The sequence below is a fragment of the Eubalaena glacialis genome, chromosome 3, assembly GCF_028564815.1.
Source record: "Eubalaena glacialis isolate mEubGla1 chromosome 3, mEubGla1.1.hap2.+ XY, whole genome shotgun sequence".
NCBI lineage: Eukaryota > Metazoa > Chordata > Mammalia > Artiodactyla > Balaenidae > Eubalaena > Eubalaena glacialis.
Window position 1 is genome coordinate 166,231,106 of NC_083718.1, and position 18,250 is coordinate 166,249,355.

An 18,250-nucleotide genomic window follows, 5' to 3' on the forward strand; every position below is an offset into this window, starting at 1 on the left:
TCATAAATATATTTTTTAAACTTTATATTTATAAAAGTTGGTTTCAAAGAAAATGTCATTAAAATTCAAAAAGTTAAAACCAAAATGTTGATCTTTGTCTAAACTTTAGATAAGATAAACCTGTCTAAAGATACTCACAGCAGCAATAGAAGGCTTCTTCCCATCACCAGCTGGTGGATGAGTGACATCTGCTCCCAAAAAGATCACTGGTTGCTGGAACACAGAAGGTCTTAAACACAGTTTTAAAAAGAGTTAGATCATTTTTTTCATTATCCTTTTACCTATTTCACACTACTGCAACACAACTGCAAGTTGTTGGCATAGCACAGAGGAGGTCCATTATAGACAACTTCATAGGCTTGAACTACTGACAGCTTTATTCTCTTAATTCATGAATCTCTATTAAGTGAAGTATTCAGAGCAGTTTTCTGCCTTAAGCAGCGGTGCTGGTGGTTGCAAAGGTCAACTGCTGCTAGCATTCTTAATAGGCATAAAATGATAAACTTCCTCATATTAATCCACTGATTTATATCAATCATTCTTTAATCTACTTACATTTTAAGCCAATGTAATCTCTCAAGGAGATAAAGAATCATTAAACCACACTGGAAGGGATTATGGGACTCTACTACTCTCCCGACTCTGACCAAAAGTATAAAATTTGAGTAACATACATTTAATAGTCATAAAGTAGCTAGCAGTTCATTTTATTTTAAAACTGTATCCTTTAAGATTCAAATGACTCTTAGTTCTTGGAGTTGTTGATAAAATTCTATATTCATGTCATTTATGAATCTCATATTTATTAGGGATGGGACATAGAGGCAGTATGGAAAAACATGAAAAAAAGAGCTTCTGTGTCAACAAGATATTTAATTTTTTAGAGCCCTAGTTGCTTCAACTATTAAAAGGAAACCTGTTGTTCAATTCTCCAAATAACGGCCTCTTCCCCAGCACCCTATTTCTAGGTCATTACGTGTCATACTTCCTAAGAGCTCTTAGACATGATGGTGATATAACAGTAACATCTGTTGTCCCACTGACTCCGCCAGGAGTTGATATGGCTTCCTTAATTGATTTACTTAATTGACATGCCCCCCCATCCAACCCCACCCAAAGCCCCTAAAGGAGGGAAGAAAGGCTTTCCTCACTTTCTAGGTGAGTGAGTTGCCTCATGACACCAGCTTGAAGATGACCACCAAGCAATGAGAAAGTTCTTCAAGCTGGGCTCTCCAGTGAAAAATAAATAAAATTCTCAATACTTTCTAGCCAGGGACGAGGTACGTTGCATACTAAATGAAAATGGAGATGGGAGGGGATTTTTCATAAAGGAATCTTGTAAATTTTGCCAATCAAAACTCTTAAGTTTTTGCCAAAATGTCTACTTATCTCCCATGGCAGGAATCATCAAAGCTGTCTCTTACATAGGTCTTAGATATGGCAATACAGAGAAAAATTAATATTTTATTAGGTGATTAGCTTATCTTACCTTTGATGAGGTACAAGAATATTATTGATCCCTCCAAGTTTAACATTTATCTTTAGGCACAGGTTTGAGAGAGTTTGAGGGGATGTTTTTATTACATTCTTGACTTGAACACACTGTGTAGCCATACCCAAAAGTGTATCTCCAACACGTTTCACCTCCGCTATGGAACAAATACAAATACCTCTAGTTATAAAAAGGCAAATTTTACTGAAAATTAAGCTGCTATGTATGTTTTCCCCTTGTGAAATACATCACTGTATTACAGGATACCAAAACTTATACCAATACTAAAACAATGTTATTAAAATTTAAAGTATACTTCCTTTTTTTTTTTTTTAGCCATGCTGCGTGGCTTGTGGGATTTTAATTCCCCGACCGGGGACTGAACCCAAGCCCTCTGCAGTGAGAGCACGGATCCTAACCACTGGACTGCCAGGGAATTCCCTATACTGCCTTATTTGATTATATAAATGTGCAGAGTTTTGAGGGCATTCAAGAGTGCAATTAGTGGGACTTCCTGGTGGTCCAGTGGTTAAGAATACGCCTTCCAATGCAGGGACGCAGGTTCGATCCCTGGTGGAGGAACTAAAATCCCATATGCCGTGGGGCAACTAATCCTGTGCGCCGCAACTACTGAGCCCATGTGCTCTGGAGCCTGCATCTGCAGGCCACAACTAGAGAAGCCCTCACGCTGCAATGAAGACCCAGTGCAGCCAAAATTAAAAAAAAAAAAAAAAGAGAGTCCAATTAGTAATATACTGTCTATCTTAAATGTTTTAACTTGATATCTAGCCAATTAAAATAAACTAGATCTTTTGAATGAACTGTTTCCAGCATTTCTGAAAACTGTGTTCTACAATATACAACTATAAAATATGAAAAATAATCCTAAAAAATAAAGTATACTTACTGCCTTGAAGATTAGCTTAAGTATTTAGTGATAATTTTTTCCAGTTGTTTTCTTCATATATAAGGAAGCATACTTTTGACTTCACGAAAATAGTATAACCACAATAACCGAAAAACCAGAGAAAAATATCATACATAAACCCTTATTAGTATTTAATTGTACTCTCTTCCAATAATGTTCTCATTTGCATTATTTTAATGCAGTTATAATCACAGTATACTTATAGCTTTCCATCTAATTCTCCAAACTTTAATTTAGAAATATAGAGGTATTACTGTATAAAGGTTTTTATCCTGTTCCTTTCCTTATCCTGTTTCCTGTTCCTCTCCCCCTCTCTGCCATTGTAACTACCATAAAGAGTTCGGTGTACATAACTTCTTATATATAACACATGGAAAACACTTTTAAACAAAAATTGAGAATATATTATACACTCTATTGTGTAACTTGTCATATTCACTTAATAATATAGTATGTTCCGAATGCCAATATATAGATGCCCTTATTATTTATAACAACAGCTGTTACTTTGTTTTTAAATGCCATAAGGTATCTAACCACTACTCATACACCGACATATTTTTAACTTTTTCCAGGTTTCCATTATTTCAAACAATGCTATGAATAACATCCTTGGATATTTAACTTTCATTTGGTTGTATAACTATAGCTTCAGAATAAATTTCTACAGGTAGAATCGAGGGATCAGAGAAATATATACTTAACATTTTTATAGATACTGAAAAGTTGCCCTCTAAAAAGGTTTATTAATTCATCCAACAAATATTTAATGAGCCACCTAATACATGCTAGTATTGTGAGAAGCTCTGGATATACAATGTTAAGTCAAGAGAGACATTGTTCTTGCCCTCACAGAGCTTATAGTCCAGTCAGAGAAATAGCCATTAATTAAATAACTTCAAATTTAACATTGTAACTGTGAAACAACATAAAGGAGTGGTAACAAGGTGCTGTAAGACAATAAAAGTGAGAGAATTTGACCTTGTCAGGGAGGTTGGGCAAAGCTTCCCCAAGGAAGGGATGTCTGAACTAAAATTCAAAAGAATGTGTGTTTACTTGGTAAAGGGTGGAAGATGGATTATGAGAAGCAATACAGGTAGAAGGAAGAGGATAAACAAAGAGTTTCTGCAGGGAAAAAAGAGCATAAAGTGAGATGAATTCTGAAGAGGTAAGAAGTCATGGATTAGGGGCTTCCCTGGTGGCACAGTGGTTAAGAATCCGCCTGCCAATGCAGGGGACATGGGTTCAAGCCCTGGTCTGGGAAGATTCCACATGCCGCGGAGCAACTAAGCCTGTGTGCCACAACTACTGAGCCTGAGCTCTAGAGCCTGTGAGCCACAACTACCGAGCCCTCGTGCCAGAGCTACTGAAGCCTGTGCGCTTAGAGCCCATGCTCTGCAACAAGAGAAGCCACCGCAATGAGAAGCTCGCGCACCACAACAAAGAGTAGCCCCCGCTCACCGCAACTAGAGAAAGCCTGTGCACAGCAACGAAGACCCAACTCAGCCAAAAATAAAAAATAAATGAATTTATTAAAAAAATAAAGTCACGGATTAGAACATGCAAACCCCTGGAAGATAATCTTAAGTATCAATTTTACCAATTGTATAATGAAAAACTACTGAAGTGGGGGTGATAGGGAAGAGGATAAAATCAGATTTGTACTTTAAAAATACCACTCTGGACATTAGCTATAGCACCAACACATAAAAGATTAGAAGTCATCATTTCCATCCTCACAACAACAACAAAAAAAGCTGAACAAACTGAAAATTAATGACTGGTCTTAGTCTTAGATCCATCAGAGAAAACTGCCACCCCCAAAACAGGTGAATACAGAGAATCACAGCCAAGATCAGCTTATTAGAAGCAGAAGCTGATGAAGCCATTAACTGCAGGAACAATTAAACGCTGACTCCTGGGAATTCCCTGGTGGACTACTGGTTAGGACTCCACACTCTCACCGCCAAGGGCCTGGGTTCAATCCCTGGTTGGGGAACTAAGATCCCACAAGCTGTGCAGTGTGGCCACAAACCAACCAACCAACCAACAAAACAAAACAACGAAAAACAACATGCACAAAAAACCCACACACACTAACTCCTATAACTCAATAAGAAAAAACCCAAACAATCCAAATAAAAATGACCACAGGAGTTGAATAGACATTTCTCCAAAGAAGATCTACAAATGTTCAATAAACACATGAAAAGATGTTCCACATCACTAATCATTAGGAAAATGTAAATGGAAACCATAAAGAGATACTACTTCACACCCAATAGGATGGCTAAAATAAATAAATAAGTATTGGCAAGAACGTGGAGAAACTAGAACCTTGTACACTGCTGATAGGAATTCAAAATGGTGCAGACTCTGTACAAAACAGTAAGGCAATTGCTCAAAAAACTAAAACAGAATTATATAATCCAGCAATTTCACTTCTGGTAATATACCCAAGAAAAGTGAAAGGAAGGACTGGAACAGAGAGCTGTATACTCATGTTCAAAGCAGCATTATTCACAATAGCCCAAACGTGGAACTAATCCAAGTGCCCATTGATAGATGAATAGATAAACAAAATGTGTATATACATAACAATGGAATATTATTCAGCCTTAAAAAGGAAGAAAATTTTGGGCTTCCCTGGTGGCGCAGTGGTTGAGAGTTTGCCTGCCAATGCAGGGGACACAGGTTCGAGCCCTGGTCTGGGAAGATCCCACATGCCGCGGAGCAGCTAGGCCTGTGAGCCACAACTACTGAGCCTGCGCGTCTGGAGCCTGTGCTCCGCAACAAGAGAGGCCGCGATAGTGAGAGGCCCGCGCACCGCGATGAAGAGTGGCCCCCGCTTGCCACAACTAGAGAAAGCCCTCGCATAGAAACGAAGACCCAACATAGCCAAAAATAATAAATAAATAAATTAAAAAAAAAAAAGGAAGAAAATTCTGATACATACTATAACATGGATAAACCTTAAGGACATTATGCTTAATGAGATAAACAGTCACAAAAGGACAAATACTATATGATTTATTCAGTCAAATTCATAGAGAGAGAAAGTAGAATATAGGTTTCTAGGGGTTGGGGGAGGGGAGATGGGGAGTTAGTGCTGAGTTTCAGTTAGGGATGATGAAAAAGTTCTGGAGATGGATGGTGGTGATGGTTGTACAACACTGAATGTACTTAATGTCACTGAACTGTATACTTGTTAAAATGGTAAATTTTTTGTTTTATATATTAGTATATTTTACAACAAAAAAGGGGAAGAAAATTCTGATACATACTACAACATAGATAAACCTTTAGGACATTACCCTAAGTGAAATAAGCCAGAAACAAAGGGATAAGTATTGTATGATTCCATTTATATGAGTTACTAGAATAGGTAAATTCATAGAGACAGAAAGTACAACAGAGGCTACCAGGTGTTGGTGGGTAGGGGAATGGGGTGTTACTGTTTAATGGGTACAGAGTTTCTGTTTGAGATGATGAAAAAGTTCTGGAAGTGGACAGTAGTTATGGTTGCACAATGCTGTGAATATACTTAATGCCAATGAATTGTGTACTTTAAGATGGTTAAAATGGTAAATTTTATGTTATGTATATTTTATCACACATATACATAAAAACTTGTTTAAAAATAGTTAACTCAGGAACACTCCTATGAAAACAGTACCTCAGAAGGAATGAAAACTACAATCAAAATTTGGCACCTGGGACTTCCTTGGTGGTCCAGTGGTTAAGACTCTGCGCTTCCACTGCAAGGGGTTCGATTCCTGGTGGCAGAACTAAAAGCCCGCATGCCACGCAGCGCGGCCAAAAAAAAAAAAAAAAAAAATTGACACCAACTGACTGATTTATAGAAGGCATCACCTACACCAACATGAGACAAATGTAGAGGTCCCAGGGCTCTGGCAAAACAGGGCAGGACTACAGAAGAAACTGAAATACAGGCAGCAGCACTCAATAAACAAAAATTGAATTTAAAAAGTGGCAAATGATGAAAGAGTTTTTCTATGAAAAAAACAAATGGGATGACAGCTATAAAGGTGCTGTTTTTGAAAATAAGAATTCCAGAATGATTTAACACTTGAAACTATGTGAGTAGATAATTTGATTTATAAGTAAACATAAGCAAATAATTTTTTTAAAAGTGAAGGGGAAATATGACAAATAAAAACTAAGGGAATCTGTTGACAGTAGACTTGCCTTGAAAGAAATGATAAAAGACATTTTTCAGAAAGAAGGAAAAGTATACAGGTCGGAAGTCCAGATCTATATATAAAAAAAGGTCAGAGAAGGAATAAATAAAAGTAAAATAAGATCTTTTACTTTCTTATTCTTAACTGAACTAAGAGATACTGTTCAAAATAATAATAGCAACAATATATTGTGTGGTTACAACTTATGGATAGGTGAAATGAATGACAGCAATATTGTAAGGGGGAGGGAGGAACTGGGAATACTTTGTTATAAGGTATCTACATTATCTGTGAAGTGGTACAGAATTATTGAAAGCGAACTCAGATTAGTTGTAAATGTATACTGCAAACTCTAGGGAAACCACTAAAAGTAAAAAAAAAAAAAAAAAGTATAACTGATGTAAGAGAGAAAATGGAATAATATAAAATGCTCATTTAAAACCATAAAATGGAGGGGCTTCCCTGGTGGCGCAGTGGTTAAGAATCCGCCTGCCAATGCAGGGGACATGGGTTTGAGCCCTGGTCCAGGAAGATCCCACATGCCACGGAGCAACTAAGCCTGTGTGCCACAACTACTGGGCCTGCACTCTAGAGCCTGCGAGCCACAACTACTGAGCCCGCGTGCTACAACTACTGAAGCCAGCGCGCCTAGAGCCTGTGCTCCACAAGAGAAGCCACCGCAATGAGAAGCCCGCGCACCGCAACAAAGAGTAGCCCTGCTCGCCGCAACTAGAGAAAGCACACGTGCAGCAACGAAGACCCAATGCAGCCAAAAATAAATAAATAAAATAAATAAATTTATTAAAAAACAACCCATAAAATGGAGAAAAAGAGGGGAAGATAAAATATAAGACCCAGGGACTTCCCTGGTGGCGCAGTGGTTAAGACTCCACGCTCCCAATGCAGGGGGCCTGGGTTCGATCCCTGGTCAGGGAACTAGACCCCACACGCATGCCGCAACTAAGAGTTCACATGCCACAACTAAGGAGCCTGCCTGCTGCAACTAAGACCCACCGCAACCAAAAAAAAAAAAAAGACCCAAACTACATGTTGCCTACAAGAAACCAATTCTAAAATAAAGTGATACAGAAAGATATACCATGCTAACACCAAGAAAAAGAAAACTGAAGTCACTGTATTTTTTTACACAAAGTAGATTTCAGAACTAGGAAGATTATCAGGGATAAAGAGGGGTATTACATAATAATAAAAGGGTCAATTCTTCAAGAAGACAGGACAATCTTTAACATGTATGCAGCTAAGAAAAGAATGCCAAACTAAGTGAGGCAAAAACTGATAGAATTGCAAGGAGAAACAAACAAATCCACTATTATAGTGGAGACTTCAATGCACTTTCATCAGTAATTGACAGATCCAGCAGGCAGAAGATAAGTATATATTCAATAGCTGATTTGAACAGTACCATCAATCAACTGATTTTAAGAGTCATTTATAAAATACTTCATTCAATAACAGCAGAATACACATTCTTCTCATGCTCACATGGAACATTCATTAAGGAAGACCACATTATGGTCCTAAAACACACCTTAACAAATCTGAAAGAACAGAAATCATACAAAGTATGGTCTCAGACCACAGTGGAATTAAACTACAAATCAATAATGGAAAGATAGCCAGGAAATCCCAAAATATCTATATATGAAACAACATAATTCTATGAGACATGGATTAAAGAAAAAGTCTTGAGAAATTTAAAAATATTTTGAACTAAATCAAAATGAAATACAACTTACCAAAATTAGTGTGATGCAGTGAAAGCAGTACTTAAGAGACAAATTTATGGCACTGAATGCAGAGAAGAAAGATCTAAAATCAATAATCTATGTTTCTACCTTAGAACGATAAAGAAGAACAATACAGGCCTAGAACAAGCAGAAGGAAAAAAATCTTAATTAGAGCAGAAATCAATGAAATTGAAAATAAGAAATCAACAGAGGAAAATCAAGGAAACCAAAAAGCTAGTTCTTTGAAAAGATCAAAGAAATTCATAAACCTCTAGCCAGACTAATCAAGAAAAAAACAGACAACACAAATTATTAATATCAGAAATGAAAAAAGGGTCATTGGCCCCAAGGACATTTAAAGGATAATAAAAGAATATTATGAAAAACTTTAGGCCCACAAATTTGTTAACTTACATGAAGTGGACCAGTTCCTTGAATGACACTACCAAATCTCACACAGAAGAAATAGATAATCTGAATAGGTGTGTACCTATTAAAAAAATTGAATCAATAATTAACAACTTTCCAAAAAAAGAAAGTACCAGGCCCAGATGGTTTCACTGGCGAATTCTACCAAACATTCAAGGAACAAATGATACCAATTCTCTGCAATCTCTTCCAGAAAACAGAAGCAGAAGAAATACTCATGATTCTGAGGCCAAAATACCCTAATACCCAAACCAGAAAAAGACATTACAAGAAAGGAAAACTACAGATCAATATCTCTCATGAACACAGATGCAAAATCTTCAACAAATTATTAGCAAATTGAATCCAACAATGTATAAGAATTACATACCATCCCCAAGTGGGATTTATCCCAGGCACGCAAGGCTGGGTTCAACATTTCGAAAATCAATTAAAGTAACTGATCACATTAAGAGAAAAAAAAGAAGAAAAATCATATGATCATATCAACAGATGCGGAAAAGAACATTTCGCAAACTCCATCATCCATTCATAATAAAAACTCTCAGCAAAACTAGGACTGGAGGGGAACTTCCTCAACTTGATAAATAACAATTATAGAAAGCTTATAGCTAACATCATGTTTACTGCTGAGAAACTAGATGTTTTCCCCCTAAAGTCAGGAACAATGCAAGAATGTCTCCTCTCACCACTGCTATTCAACATCGTATTGGAATTCCTAGCTAATGCAAGGAAAAGGATATAAAAGTATACAGACTGGGAAGGAAAAAATAAAACTGTCTTTGTTCATAGAGAACATGACTGTCTACGCAGAAAACCCCTCAAAATTGACAAAAGCTTCCTGGAACTAATAAGTGACTATAGCAAGGTTTCAGGATATAAAATAAATATACAAAAATCAACTGCATTCCTAAATACTAAAAATGAACAACTAGAATTTAAAATTAAAAACACAATACCATTTATAGAAGAAAAAGAAAAAAACAATATACTTAGATATAAATCTAAATGAGGAAAACTATAAAACTCTGATAAGGGGCTTCTCTGGTGGCAAAGTGGTTGAGAATCCACCTGCCAATGCAGGGGCCACGGGTTCGAGCCCTGGTCCGGGAAGATCCCACGTGCCATGGAGCAACTAAGCCCGTGCACCACAACTACTGAGCCTGAGTTCTAGAGCCCGTGAGCCAGAACTACTGTAGCCCGTGCTCCGCAACAAGAGAAGCCACCGCAGTGAGAAGCCCGCGCACCGCAATGAAGAGTAGCCCCCGCTTGCTGCAACTAGAGAAAGCCCGCGCGCAGCAACGAAAACCCAATGCAGCCGAAAATAAATAAATAAATAAAATAAATAATTAAAAACAAACAAATAAATAAATAAAACTCTGATAAAAGAAATCAAAGAAGCTCTGAACAAAGAGATATTCCATGTTCAAGGATAGAAGACTTAACATTAAGATGTCAATTCTTCCCAGCTTGATCTATAGATTCAATGTAATCCCAACAGAAGTCTCAGCAAGTTATTTTGTGATATTGACAAAATGATTCTAAGGTTTATATAGACAGGCAAAAGACCTATTAGCTAATACAACAGGGAAGAAGAAGAACAAAGTCAGAGAACTGACATTATCTGACTTCAAGACTTATCACAAAGTTAAATTAATCAAGACAGTGTGGTTTTAGCAAATGAATGGACATACAGACCAATGAAACAAAATAAAGAGTCCAGGAATAGACTGACACAAATAGTCAATCATTCACAAAGTAGCAAAGGCAATTTCATGGAGAAAGATAATCTTTCCAACAAATGGTGCTGAAACAATTGGAATCCACATGCAAAAAAAGAAAGAAAAAAAAAAAAACAATCTAGATACAGACCTTAACACCTTTCACAGAAGTTAAGTCAAAATGGATTATAGGGCTTCCCTGGTGGCGCAGTGGTTAAGAATCTGCCTGCCAAAGCAGGGGAAACAGGTTCGAGCCCTGGTCCGGGAAGATCCCACATGCTGTGGGGCAGCTAAGCCCGTGCGCCAAAATTGCCGAGCCTGCACGCTAGAGCCCGCGAGCCACAACTACTGAGCCCACATGCTACAACTACTGAAGCCCGCGCGCCTAGAGCCCGTGCTCCGCAACTAGAGAAGCCACTGCAGTGAGAAGCCCGTGCACTGCAACGAAGAGTAGCCCCCGCTCACCACAACTAGAGAAAGCCCACGCGCAGCAACGAAGATCGAATGCAGCCAAAAATAAATAAATAAAATAAATTTATTAAAAAAAAAATAAGGATTATAAACCTATATGTAAAAAAGGAAAACTATAAAACTACTAGAAGATAACACAGTATAAAACTTAGACTATAACACCAAAAATGATCTGTGAAAGAAAAAAATTGATGACTTTATTAAAATTTGGACTTCTTTAAAATTTAAAACTTGTGCTCTATGAAAGACACTGTTAAGAGAAGACAAGCCACAGCCTAGGAGAAAATTATTTGCAAAATAGGTATCTGATGAAGAACTTGTATCCAAACATACAAAGAACTCTTAAAACTAAACAATAAGAAAACAAACACATCAATTAAAAAATGAGCAAGAGATTGGAATAGACATTTCATCAAAGATATACAGATGGGGCTTCCCTGGTGGCGCAGTGGTTGAGAATCTGCCTGCCAATGCAGGGGACACGGGTTCGAGCCGTGGTCTGGGAAGATCCCACATGCCACGGAGCAACTAGGCCCGTGAGCCACAACTACTGAGCCTGCGTGTCTGGAGCCTGTGCTCCGCAACAGGAGAGGCCGCATCAGTGAGAGGCCCGCGTACCGCGATGAAGAGTGGCCCCCGCTCGCCGCAACTAGAGAAAGCCCTTGCACAGAAACGAAGATCCAACACAGCCAAAAATAATTAAATAAATAATAAAATAAATTAAAAAAAAAAAAAGATATACAGATGGCAAATAAGCACATGAAAAGGTGCTCTCTCCCCCCAACCCCCTCTATTTTTTTGGCCAAGCCACGCAGTATGCAGGATCTCAGTTCCCCAACTAGGGATTGAACTCGTGCCCTCTGCAGTGGAAGCGCAGAGTCCTAACCACTGGACCGCCAGGGAAGTCCCGTGCTCAATATTGTGTTATTAACGAACTGCAAATTAAAATTACAATAAAATACTACTACATGCCTATTAGAATTGCTAAAATCCAAAAAACTGACAATACCAAATGCTGAAGAGGATGTAGAGCAATAGGCACTCTCATTCACTGCTGATGGGAATACAAAATGGTACAGTCACTTTTTGGCAGTCTTATCATTTGATACAGCAGTTGTGCTCCTGGTTATGTACCAAATTGAGTTAGACACTTATGTTCACACAAAAACCTGCACATGAATGTTTGAGCAGTATTATTCATAACTGCCCAAAACTGGAAGCAATCAAGATGTCCCTCAACAGGTACATGTATAACAAACTGTAGTACAACCACACAATGCAATATTAAATATTATTCAGCATTAAAAAGAAATGACTTTATCAAGCCACAAAAAGACATGGTGGAATCTTAAATATTTCTAACTGAAAGTGGCCAATCAGAAAAGGGGACATACCATATGACTCCAACTATATAACATTTTAGAAAAGGCAAAACTGTAGAGACATAAAAAGCCCAGTGGTTGTCAGGGGTTTGAGGAGATGGAGGGAGAGATGAGTAAGTGGAGCACAGGGGATTTTTAGAGCAGTGAAACTATTCTTTGATACTGTCATAGTACATACGTGACATTATGGATTTGTCAAAACCCGTAGACCTGTACACGTAAAGAGTAAACTTTAATGTAAACTGTGGACAATATGTTAATAATAATTTATCAATACTGGTTCATTAAATGTACCACTCTAATACAAAATGTTAAAAATAGGGAAATCTGTGTACAGGGGAAGGAAGGCATATAGGAACTCTCTATAATATCTGCTCAATTTTTCTGTAAATCTAAAACTGTTCTAAAAAATAAAATCTATTAATTAGAAAAATCACTCACTGAATCACTGAGGGAAGCAGTGTAGAAAACGGACTGAAAGTGAACTAGAGGGGATGAAGGCAAGAATATCAGCTTGGAGGCTATGGTAATATCAACTTTCTCTCCCATCAACAGTGTATGAGAATGTATATTTATTCATGCCTTTGCCAAAAATGGGTATTATCATTGTTGGTGAAAAATAATTTATTCTAGTTCATACTTCTTTAATGATTAATGAGGCTCAGCATCTTTGCATTGATAATTGACCATTTGCATTTCTTTTTTATGTCCTTTGTCTTTTTCAGTTGTTTGTTCTTACCTTGATTTACAAATTCTTTGAGTTTAACACCTTCTGTATTCTATCACAACTTAAAAAATATCTTTTGAATTTTATAACCATCATTTTTTTTTATAACCATCATTTTTAATCACTGCATATTATTTCACCAACATACAACTTACTCACTGTTTAAAACCAGTTCTTAGTAGTTTTTCAATGTCACAGATACCATTATGAAAATTTTGTGCATAGAGATTTTTCTACATTATGAATTCTTTTCTTTGAACATATTTTTGGAATGGGAAATACTGAACTGTTGACTGCAAGCACATTTTTATACTTTCTATGAAAGGATATTATCAATTTACACTGCCATCAGCAATATATTAAAATACTAGATTCACTGCATACTCACAATCACTAGGTAGTACAGTATTTAAATATATTTGCTAATTTAGTAGCATAAAAATTTTCCTTTTATTAATTTGTACTTTATTGGTGAAAACCAACATTTTCTCAAATATTTACTTGTTTTTTCTTGAGAAATTTTGGTTTATATTCTTTGCTCATTAATGTAGGAGAATATAAAAATTTTTTCCTTTGAATGCAATAACAGATCCATATGACTATTTTAACTAATAATAAACTAGCCCTTTGCTGTCTCCATTTGCTGCAAATATTTTTCACGTTCTATGGTTTCCTTTTAATTTTAGTTATACACCTGTGATGTATGGAAAACTTAATTTTTATGCAGTCAGATCTAACAATTTTCTTATGTGAATTCCATCACTTTAAGCTTAAATAATTATACTCCATTCAGTAGTTTGAAAATTATTACTTTCTTTGTGTTTTTCCATGTTTCAATGATTTATACTTAACATATTAATCTCATAAACTTTAACTTGTTTACAATAATAATAGCTAACATTTATTGAGCATTCACTATATGACAGGTGCTATCATAGACCCAGTTTACATATGTAAATTTATTTAATCCTTACAACTACCTTCTATGGGTTAGGTATTTGTAGTATCCCAATTTCATAGATGAGGAAACTCAGGCTTTGTGTGGTTAAGTAATTCAGGTAGTATCACACAGGTAGTATACCTGGCAAAACCTGGGTATTAAGCAGCACAGTCTGACTCCAGAGCCTGTGCTTTTAACTGCTTCATTATACTGATACTCAAGTTATCTCAATGACATTTTTAATAAATAATTCTTCTCTTAATCATTGTTTTGTAATGCTTCCTTTACTGAAATTCTTTTCACAGGGTCTCAGACTATTTAGTTTGCTCTCCAGATTTGTCTTTTTATAGTAACAATACATGGTTTTAAATACTATAGCTATAAAATATATTTTAATGTTTGAAAGTTTTAGGATATGTGTTAGCATAATTCTAAAAGGAATATTTTTTTCTTGGCCACGCCGTGCGGTAAGCAGGATCTTAGATCCCCAACCAGGGATTGAACCCATACCCTCTGCATTGGGAGCGCGGAGTCTTAACCACTGGACTGCCAGGTAAGTCCCTAAAAGGAAGACTGAGTACTTGAGGAAAAATGCAATCTTAAAACAATATCCTTACCATACACTGGTGTCTTCCCTGGCAGGATGACGATAATGAGCTGTAGCCCAGAGTACGTGTTCTTGAGATGCCGGAACATGGGCTCCACGCTGTCTGCCCCCTGCGCATATTTGCAGAAGCAAGGCTGGCCCTGGATGGGCATCCCTGCATCTTTAGAAATCTTACGCAGCTGGTCCGTGAAACCCCTAGAAGGAGAAATCATTAAAAATAAAACCTTTGTCTAGTCAGCAACACCTACAAAGTAGTAATGGAAAGTTTGGGAAGGGAATGGAGAATGACGCAAAGATTTGTGTGCTCCATATAAGAAGAGGTCACCAGACTACTGATGTTAAGGGCAATGGTTGGTCAGTAATCTATTTTGCAAACTAAGAACACTACTGTACAGTTATGTGGCATTTTGTAGTTCACAATGGACATTAGTAATAGAGTATGCTGGTTAAGAGCTCAGCTCTACAGGTTCCAGTTCTAGTTCTGTTACTTACTAGCTATGGAATTTTAGGCAAATTTTTTCAGTTTCTCTCATCTGTAAAATGACCACTTTCAATACAGGGTTGGTGTGAAGATTAAATGAGATAATACATGTGAAGCACTTAGCACACTGCCCAAGACATGGTATAAAAGCTTGATAAATTTAAGCTATTATACATTTTCTAATTTGATCCTGACAAGATTCATAAGAAAGTGGTAGGTAAGGTATTACTGCCATTTTATAAATCAGGAAACAGTTTCAGGGACATTAAGTATTTGACCAAGGTCAAATGCTTATTAGACAAATGGCAAGAGTAAGGACTATGACCTAGTCCAGAATTTCTTTCTGCAATAATACCTATCTGACACTAGGATAGCAGGAAAGATTCTGTCCTCAGAAAAGATTAAAAAAAACAAGAAAACATTTAAAAAGAAATGAGGCAGACAGCACTTTAATGTACTTTTATCCACAGTGAAAGAACAAAAGACTAATAATTTCTTATTTAAACAAAATTCTGCACTTAGTCTAGGATAAATAAGTAATAATGTTGGGGTTTAACAATCACTTTACTTGTTTTTAAAACAAATACGGTCCTAAGTCAAGGATCTGAGTGATCTTTGCTCAAAAACACTGATTCCCTCAGGACAGAGATGAAATTTGTAGAAATTCCCTTCTCCTTTTCCTTATTAGTATTTAATTCAAGAAAGTATGAAGTTGAATATTTTCAGTTAATCTGAACAACAGCCATAAGCCCAATGATTATGAGACTTCTATCAAGCCATGAATAACAAATGTAAAATGAAAAAAATAACTCGAAGCTTGAAAAACAGTTGGAGGTGTTTTCTTTGGTCTCTGGAGGTCAAGTAAGATAATAGCAGCATTGTCTTTAACTGTCCTCATGACATTTTACTTGAAAGCCAGGGGATAAAAACTATACTAAAAAAATATACTAAGTGAACCTTAAGACATAAGATTTGGAGCTAATAAAAAGGAGTGAACAGAATTAAATAGAAAATAATTTTTCTCACATGAAGGAGGCAAATTCTGAATTGACCTGGGGTAAACTGGTCTCTACGTCACTCAAGAACTATTCATTATGGGCATATTTTATAGGATCTGTTAGTGGAGACTTAAATTAGACCATAATCATTTTCTTAGGGAAATTAGATTCCAGAGGGGAGATAAGAAACTTACACAGATAATTATAATTCTATTTTATACAGGAAGTGACAAGTACAAATGGAGAGGATATTGATAAACTACTATGTTTACTACTATGGATTATTTCCAGCATCACAAATCACAGAAGACTGGCTATTATTTAGAAATGTAGAGATAGGAAGGAGGCATTTTCAGTAAAGAGCAGCATGAGTGGAAATGGAAAAAATTACCAGACAGTTAGAGGGCATACAGTACTCAGTTTCTTTGTCCAGAATATATGAAAATGGAGAAAGGACTTAAGAGGCAAATGAAAAATTTTTAATATTATACTGATTTTTAACGTTATTCTTTGTCAAAGAGAAACCTGAAAGTTTTAGAGTGGAGGTAGTCACAAGTGGAGCTGGTGCTCTTTTCACAGTAGCACAACTCCTCAAACAAGAGTAACAGCAGAAGCCCTTGAGACTGCCAATGCCCCAAAGATTAGAGAGTCCCAAAGGAGAGGGCATAGAGGAGAAAGGAAGCCAAAGTGATAAAAAGAAACCAGGAAGGCAAGAATGGAGAGAATGTCAGGAAGGTAGTCAATTGTATCTAATGCTGCACAAATTTTGAGGAAAAATAATGGCTGAGAAGAGACCATTAGAATTGATAAGCACAAAGATACTGAAGATCTTCCAGTAACCAGTTTCAGCAGACCACTAAGATTTCAAGGAAGGAGAGAGAATGGAAGCCTGGAAGCCTTAAGTCAGGTAAAATGAAAAATGAAGATTTTGGGGGTTTGTTTTAAATTTAAACAGAAGATTGTTGAGGGAAAGAATCTGGAGAAGAGGAAAAGTAGTGGAGATGCAGGTCAAATTTTGGAAAGTAAGGAAGTCAAAATGAGAAGTAAAATGACTCTTTCAAAGAACTCAATTGAGAAATAAGGATGTTATTTAATCCTCATTCAGTAAATAGGTACTATTATCTCTATTTTTAAAAGGTGAAAACTGAAGCATAATGAGATTAAATAAATTATCCATGGTAGTAAGACTAGGAAGTGGCAAACCTGAGAATTATATCTAATCTGTTCGCCATCAAAAGCCAATGGTACTCCTGCTATACCACATAAGCTAGTCTATGAGGATGCTTGTAAGAATGAATCAGTGACTTAGATATGACCAACAAATTGAGGAATCTTCATCAAGGTAATGAGAAGAAACATTTTTAAAGGTTCAGTGATTAAACATACTTCATATTGAGGCAACACTGGTTAGAATATTAGCTGAGTAATTTAAAACTGAAATACAAAATTTAAACACAAAATGGTCCCAAAGTGAAACTAATGACAAGCCTTACTTCAATATTTCTTCTCTGCACTGCCTCTGTGTGGCAAAACAAGCTATAGCCCACATTTTGATTTCAACTCCTGTGTGGAACTGTTTCCCTCGCATGTCCCATACTCCGTGGCTTGGTGTTGCTACTGTCCGATTCTACAGAGAAAGAGAAATAATAAGGCAAAAATGAACAAACATTTAATATATAACTTATTTGAATGAGCTGAAAATAAGCATTTCAAATTGCTGAACTGATATATATCTGATATTCTACATGGAATAGGCTGTTGTAAATCAATATTTTGTATTTTTATCATAGAAAAACAAAAGTTCTACTAAGTTCAAGCAAAGACACTGATCTTGAAACAAACAAAAAAAATTGTTGGAACAATAAAACACTTTTTAAATTCCAGACTTAGCTAGGAAGCCCTTCTCTCCATACACAGAAACTGTATGATTATAATTTAAAAACTATCAAGAGGTTTTACCCGGCCACCATACTGGAGCATAGGTGCTGGAAGTACACGTCCGGTTACATGGGCCATTTCATCCCGAACTTTAAATTGAAACTCCTGAACAAATGGATCTGTTTCATAATTTGCACTTCTTACCTAACAACAGAAAAAGTTTGTAGTTACTTTCAAAATTCCCCC

General features: G+C 36.5%; 1 protein-coding gene across 2 annotated transcripts in view; it reads right to left on the reverse strand.

Moving 5' to 3' along the window:
* LOC133088745 (protein argonaute-3) overlaps positions 1-18,250 on the reverse strand; it is a 113,895-nt gene that overhangs the window by 20,483 nt on the left and 75,162 nt on the right. For both annotated transcript variants that reach the window (XM_061186795.1, XM_061186796.1), the window contains 5 exons: positions 18,086-18,208; positions 17,620-17,753; positions 14,658-14,842; positions 1,490-1,649; positions 139-229 (listed from right to left, as the gene is read on the reverse strand). In XM_061186795.1, coding sequence (XP_061042778.1) covers positions 139-229; positions 1,490-1,649; positions 14,658-14,842; positions 17,620-17,753; positions 18,086-18,208 — 693 coding nt within the window. The remainder of the gene's footprint in view (positions 1-138; positions 230-1,489; positions 1,650-14,657; positions 14,843-17,619; positions 17,754-18,085; positions 18,209-18,250) is intronic.